The sequence below is a fragment of the Chrysochloris asiatica genome, unplaced genomic scaffold, assembly GCF_000296735.1.
Source record: "Chrysochloris asiatica unplaced genomic scaffold, ChrAsi1.0 scaffold00039, whole genome shotgun sequence".
NCBI lineage: Eukaryota > Metazoa > Chordata > Mammalia > Afrosoricida > Chrysochloridae > Chrysochloris > Chrysochloris asiatica.
Window position 1 is genome coordinate 15,941,207 of NW_006408557.1, and position 7,484 is coordinate 15,948,690.

A 7,484-nucleotide genomic window follows, 5' to 3' on the forward strand; every position below is an offset into this window, starting at 1 on the left:
GGTAGCGTAGTGGTTACGAATCGGGCTGCGAACCTTAAGGTCAGAGGTTCAAAACTACCAGCTGCTCCGTGGGAGAAAGATGAGGCTTTCTACTCCCATAAAGATTTACACCCTCGGAAACCCTATACAGGGTCGCTATGGGTCGGAACCGACTCGATGGCACATAACAACAACAACAACAATTAACACACTTGCTCTCACGCTGAGTCTTTCCCTCAAGTATAGACAGGAAACTGCTTCCAGCTGTCCAAGACCTGTGAGGGCCAGGGCCTTCCACCAAAAGTGGGCAAAGGTTTTTGCACACCTAAATTTGACAACCTTAACTTCAGTTAAGAGACCCTTGCAAAGTATCCTGGGCCCTTTTTACATCAAGCAGAAGGCATAACTGAGGAAGATGGACAGGAACCCAGGGTCACCTGGCTGCCCTGAGAGCAGTGGTGTGCTCATCTTTCCTGGAGGGGCTGACATCAGATCTACGAAGATCAGAGTTGAACCTGAAGGGTAGCGTTCTGGCGCCTAAACAACCTTCTCTGCATATAGGTGGTATTGGGCTCCTGGCCTGTGTAATATACCCTCCCCATGTGTCCTGCTCCTGCCACCCTGTGGTCACCAAGTCCTGCCTGCCTGCCTCCAAGTCTTTGCACTGGTTTCTACCTCATTGTGGGGGACTGTTTCCATTTTCTTATGTTGCCCACCCATCTGGTGGGTCCCAGCCTCCATGCCACTCATGCTACTTCCTCAGAGAGGTTACCCCCACCTCCTTTCACTATGCTTCTCACTTTCCCAAAGACTCTACATCCACACCCATTCTATAACTTTCTAAAGCAATTGTGGCCTGGCCAGGTACCTTTTTCATATTGTCACCTCTGCATCTGTAGACACTGGCAATGCGCAGAGACATTCCTAGCCAGATGAGTGGGTGAACACATTTGAGGTAAGAAAATGCTACAAAAAAATTAGTTTTCTATAAGGCAGTTTTCTGAAGTTTAGTCTCTGGTCCCAGTAGCTGTAAAGGCACATCTTTAGAAGGAATAAGTTAAGGAAGAGGGAGGCAGAATTGCTTGCTAACCACACGCAGACCTAATAGAAGAAGTTTCAGGTCCTTTCTGTTTGCCTCATAGGTTCCTCCATAGTCTGATAGTAAAAGGCTGCAGACATGCAGGGGTCAACCAGTTGCCCTATATCTCCTAGTCAGGACACTTCCCTAGGAACTACAGACTTTCTGCCCTATTCCTTTTCCCCTTTAAGTGCACATTCTGCCAACTCTGTAAACCTCAGGGGCTATTTTCCCACTAGTTCATGTATGCTTGCTACTGACTAAATTTTAAAGAAAACACTTATCTAGTAAGTGACTTATTTTAATTAAGCAGCAAAGTAATTTACACTATTAAAAAAATCTAATCAAAGTTTCCTTAAATTTATTTGTTTTAAAAACAACAGCAAGATACCACATGTAATTTTATGGCTATTTTTAATATAATTAATTTCAAGTACTACCTCTTATTATTGCTATAAAGGAGCTCTGGTAGTGTAGTGTTTATGAATCAAGCTGCAAACCTCAAGGTCAGCAGTTCGAAACTACCAGCTGCTCCGCAGGAGAAAGATGAGGCTTTCTGCTCCCGTAAAGATTTACAGCCTTGAAAACCCTGTACAGGGTCGCTGTGGGTTGGAACCAATTCGACGGCACTTAACAACAACAACATTATTGCTATAAGTACTAGGGTCTAGGCTGGGCCTGTTAGACATCTTACAGAAACATATTCTTCCAACTAGCTTAGGGAGGAAGCCTTACCATCTCCATTTTACACAAGAGGAAACTGAGGCTAGGAGTGGAATAACTTGGCCTGGAAGTCGTGGTATTCAGTAAGAAGCCAGATGAACCCCATTGAAGTTCTGGTCTTGGCCAGAATATTAGGCTGACATGAAAACCTTCAGTTCTTTTCTTGAATACACACCATCTAACTCTTATCCCCATTCTCCTGAACAGCTCAGCACCCATCCTTGCCCCTTCCCCAGGTCCCAGGCCCACTGTTCAGACTCTATTCTCTCCTTGCTGACTACGTAGCATTTTAGGTTGAGGTGGGGCACACAACGAATGTCTCCTCAACCCCAAATCTTAGCCAAAGTGGTGGATTTAGTCACAGCAAATGTCAGAGAATGAGACTGGACAATGTAGCTTCTTTATGGGACCTCAAGAAATCAGACCTAAAGCAGGCATTGAGGCTTTGAGGACACAGCAGAGGCTGAAGACTGGAATTTACTGCCATGCATTCCTGCTCACCTACAGGCCTGGAGCAAGGAGATAAATGATTTTGGAACCTGTTCCTCCCCTCCTGCTCTGCTTTGTTTACTTCAGCAGGGTTTGTCTTCAGGAAACACTGCTCCCATCTAGGCAGCTGGTGGTGACAACCTTTTATTTTCCCTTCTGGGCTTAGTTACTGGAGTGGGGGAGCTCAGATTCTTCCAACGGGAGCATCCTCCACCCCAGCCTAGCCCAGGTGTTGCCCATTCACTGTTCTCTGCACGTTCGCTCTTGGTGATGGCATGCTGTTGTGTTGTTTAGTGCAGTCCAGTCTGTTATGACTCATAGCAACCCTGCTTCCAAGAAGCAGCTGATGAGTTTGAAATTCCAACCTTGTAGTTCAAACCAACCTTATCCTATGGCGCCACACCAAGACTCCAGTGATGGCATAGAACCCTCATTAAACCGTCATTAAACAGTCATTAAACTTTGAAGAAAGCCATCTGTGAGCCGCCTGGGAGGGGAAAGGCTAACAGTTGGACTCCCAATCTAATGCTGCCTTGAGCAGGGAGCATGGATTAGAAATGAGAGTACAGCTGTCGGTTACTGGAGTCTATGGGGGTAGGGTGGGTGGAGGAAACCCACGAGGAAGGGTATCATGGAGTTATGAATCAGAGCGGGTGGGGCAGTATAGTTGGAGATGGTCCTCCTGTGGGGCAGCCAAAACACCAGTTGCGATCTGCCTAGACCTGCAACTGCTGATGTTGACCGCGAGCGCGAGTCTTTGGCCCCTGAGGACCCTGGGTTCCCCTAGACCACTCACCTGACACGTTTAACTGGCCTCCCAGAAACCAGCCAATCTTGCCACTGTTGAAGTCGCAGTCCCACACGGTGTGGTAGGGAGTGTCCCACACCAGCGTGTCCAGCGCTAGCGACCCCCAGAAGGCGGCTGGTTCCCGGGCCGCCAGCGCACTGAGCTCCAAGTATGAGTCCCGCGGAGGGGCCGCGGCTGTACCTCTGCCCGGGCTCCCAGAGGTCCGCCCACTGGTCTCACTAGCCCAGAGCAGCGGCCGGAGCGGCCCAGAGCGCCGGCGTTGGCTGCCCAAGAACCGCCAGACGTCGCGGCCAAGGCAGCGCGCAGCCATCTGACCCCCCTCTGCTCCCTCCAGAGAAAGCAGGTACGAATGGAAAGCTTGGAGAGGGGGTAACAGGGGCACGCGGGAGGAGCGGGATTTGGAGCCTGACGAGATCAAAGTATACTCCCACCTCCCCCTACCCATGAGTCTGTATTGGTTCCAGTTTTTGCGGTCTTCTAAGAACATCTGGCATAGGTACCGGCTGGGCGAGGGGCTCTGCCAAAGCTGCGAACAACTCAGGCAGCTTGGAAAGAGGGCACCACAAGGAAGCCTGTGAGATGGAAGGAGCCCTCACAGAGCGTAAGAAGGAGCCCGGGCAGAGGCACAGCTAAAAGGTTCCGTCTCTCAAAAAGTGGAATTAAAGCATTAAATCATTTGTGCACAAATGGGAATTAAACCTTCACCCCGCCTAGCTGCCTACACACACATAGACACATACATGTCCACGGGATAAACAGGCTGATTCGGGGATCTGATGCCAGGAGGCTGTGGAAGGGCCTAAGTCCAAGGTCTGATGTCCATTTTCATGCCACCCAGCTCCTAACCCCAGCCCCACAGAGGGGTAGAGGATGGGGAAAGGTCACCTCTTTCCCAGAGAAGAATATGCCACAGAAGTACAACTTATGCAAACCTTAGATAATTAAAGGTGATGAGAATTTTTGCTAATCACTTTGGCATCTCTGACCTGGTTTTAAACTGACATTGGGCAAGTTCCTTAACCTTTCTATGATTCCGTTTCCATTTCTGGAAAACAGGTGTAACACCTCAATTACAGGGGCTAAAGTAAAGAATTAATTAGATGATGTCTATAAAATACCTAGACTGAAGGAAGATTCAAAATGAAAGACTAGGCAGATACACTATCCAAACCTTCTACAACGAAGACTCAGAAAACCAAGTGAAATGCATATGGATGCCAATTCTGGAACCCAGAGATGCAAAGCAAGGATAAAGAAGCAAATTAATGAGAAAAGACTGAACAAAAGTAGTGAATGAGAAGCAGTAAAATGCCAGCTAGCACAGTGAGGTCATTTTGAATGATCCCAAGCAGCATTCCACTAGGAGCCAAACCAGATAACTAGCTCTGCTTGCCCAGACTGCACTAACACCCACATGGGTAATTGGTGACCAGACAGGTGTGACCTCGCTCCTTACCTTGCACAACCTCCCTGTAACCATAGATGGGGCCTCTCATCTACCCACCCCGTGCTCTGTCAGACCCCAACCCTCAATGCCAGTGCTTTTTGTTTTGTTTTGTTTATCTTTCTTTTCTTTGTGTGTGTGTGTTGCATTTCACAGAACAGCCACCCTCTCCAACTCCCCCTACTAGAGGTGCACTCACACTGAGCCAGCATAGGCTCCCAAGTAGCCATGCTTGAAGACTAGCAATTTTGCCAGTACTGTGTTGCCTTTTTTCTTTTAAAATATTTTTTTTCTTTCTTAGTTCTTCTCTCCCCCCACCTTATTTTTAATTTTATTTTTCTTTGTTTAATTTTTTCTTCCTCTGACGGTCCCCCTTTTTTGATTCCTGAAGAGCAGGTATTCAGCCCCACCCCTATAGTCAGCCCCACCTGTTCCTACCTTTCCATGGATGGTGGTGTGCACTCCCCCAGAGTGAGCAGCACATCCCCAGTGCAATTGTATTTGGCAGCTAACATTTATGCCAGTTTTTCTTTTTCTTTTTTTTTTCCTTCTTAACTCTTTCCTCTTCTCTTTTTTCCCCCTTCTCAATCTGATATTGTCACATCCCTTTCTCAGAATGTAATGACTTTCCTGTTTCCTGTAAGGGAGTTCAATCTGTGATTCACCAGCTCAAAGTCCCTTACACTAGGTACTCGGTTTTTTTAAAACAGAGTTAGTGGTTTTATTGCAGACATCTGGGCGCCAGATACTTTCTGTCCTCAGAGGCATCTCAGAGGCATATGATGGTAGTGGTTAGGGGCTATGGAGTTGGTTCCAACTCATAGCGACCCTGTATAGGGTTTCCGAGGCTGTAAATCTTTATGGGAGTAGAAAACCTCGTTTTTCTCCTGTGGAACAGCTGGTAGTTTCGAACTGCTACCTTGAGGTTAGCAGCCCCACTCATAACCAGTACGCTACCAGAGCCTTCTGGTTTTCTTTCCAGCTTGCCTACTTCTTCTAAAGCTTTACAAGACAGCACAAAATCATTCAGCCTACATGTTCTGGGAGCACACCACAAAGGAAACGTTAGGACAGTGCTGACTGAGAACAGTGATTTAAAAAGGGTTAAAACATATAACTAAAACACTATTAAAATCCTTCTCTTAAAAGGAGCTGCATCAACAACAAGGAGAGCTTATCAGAAGCACAGAAACCTCACCCAGATCATCATGGAATATGCATTTTAACAAGTTTGCAGGGGACCTGTGCTTGAGAAACATTGCTATACCTACCCAGCCCATCACCAGTGAAACTTCTCTCCTCCCGGTTCCCCCTGACTAACTGTGTTCCAATCACCTGAACTCCTCACTGTCTGACTAACCCTCCAGGCACACTTTCACCTCAAGGTCTTTGCACTGTTAATTCTCCTGCCCAGAAAACTTTGACCCCCATGTGTCCGTATGGACCCCTAACTTCATTGAATTCTCTCTTAATGTTCCAGAGAAGAAACCGTCCCTGTCACCTATATAGATTCATCTTCCTAATTCAACACTTCTGGTCCCAACATCTTCTTTGTTTTCCTCTGCTGCTGTTGTTGTTGTTGTTGCGTGCCATATAGTTCATTGTGGCTTACAACAATCCTGTATAGGGTTTCTGAGGCTGTAAATTTTTGCAGGAGCTGAAAACCTCATCTGTCTTTCATGGAGTGACTGGTGCCCTTGAACCTCTGACCTTGTGTTCACAGTCCAGTACTTATCCTACAGCATGCTCAAGTCTTATATGTCATTGTTGTTGTTGTTAGGTGCCATTGAGTCGGTACTGACTCTCAGCAACAACAGAATGAAGCACTGCCCAATCCTGGGCCAACCTCACAATTGTTGCCACGCTTGAGCCCATTGATGCTGCCACCTGGCCAATCCATCTCACTGGGGGTCTTCCTCTTTTGCTCTGACCTTACCAAACATGATATCCTTCTCCAGTGATTGATCCCTCCTGACAATATATCCAAAGTATGAGAGACAAAGTGTGGCCATCCTGGCAAAGTCATTTGAACTGCAAGGTCTGTGGTTCAAGTGCACCAGCTGCTCCTTGGAAACCCTATACAGGGTCGCTATGGATTGGAATAAACTTGACAGCACTTAACAACAAATATAATTTTCACTGCTTTTGCTTCTCTAGAGAAGCCAGCCTAAGGTATTTGGTATGGAGAGTGATTCTAGAGAAAATCATAAGCTTGAATTTTCTAAATTAGTTCTCAAGTCTGACTAATTTTAAAGGCACTGATAATTGTGTCTCCACTCATAAACAGGTTGAGGATGCTGTTATTCCATGGTTTGCTGCTGTTATGTGCCGTGGAGTCAGTTCTGACTCATAGTGACCCTGTACAGGGTTTCTGAGGCTGTAAATCTTTACGGGAGCAGAAAACCTCATCTTGAAATTCAAGCAATCCACTTTTTTCTGTAGGCTTTTCTTTCAACAAGAATCTTCTGTTCTAAAAAAATAATAATCTGTTCTACCATCAGTTTTGTGTTGGCTGCATGTCTTTTTTTTTTTTTTTTTTTAATTCTTCAGATACTAACATTTAATAAGGGAATGATATCAATTACATTATTCTCACCTTTTTCTATGAGATGTGCAAATTCATTGACAGACGCAGGCTACCAAAGCTCCCTCAAAAATAAATAAATAACCTGAAAATTTTAAAGCATACCACTTACAATAACATTTTCTAAAGAAGAAATCTGACGAAAATCTTAAAAGTCTTTATAGAAAATGATAAAACATGAGTGAGAAAAAGTTGAAATCATAAATAAATTGAGGAATATACCGTGATCTTGGGATTGTGGTGGATCTGTAGGATAAGCACTGGACTGCTAACCACAAGCCCAATAGCCACTCTGCAGGAGAAAGATGAGGTTTTTCTGCTCCCACAAAAATGAACAGCTTCGGAAATCCTATACAAGGTAACTATAAGTTGGAACCAA

General features: G+C 45.7%; 1 protein-coding gene across 1 annotated transcript in view; it reads right to left on the reverse strand.

Annotated features, from left to right (window-relative positions):
* Positions 1-3,387, reverse strand: part of LOC102814015 (acetyl-coenzyme A synthetase 2-like, mitochondrial-like) — a 64,379-nt gene extending 60,992 nt beyond the window's left edge. Inside the window, exon 1 of the mRNA XM_006860757.1 lies at positions 3,066-3,387. Within this exon, the coding sequence (XP_006860819.1) occupies positions 3,066-3,387 (322 nt within the window). The remainder of the gene's footprint in view (positions 1-3,065) is intronic.
* Positions 3,388-7,484: the final 4,097 nt, after the last annotated feature.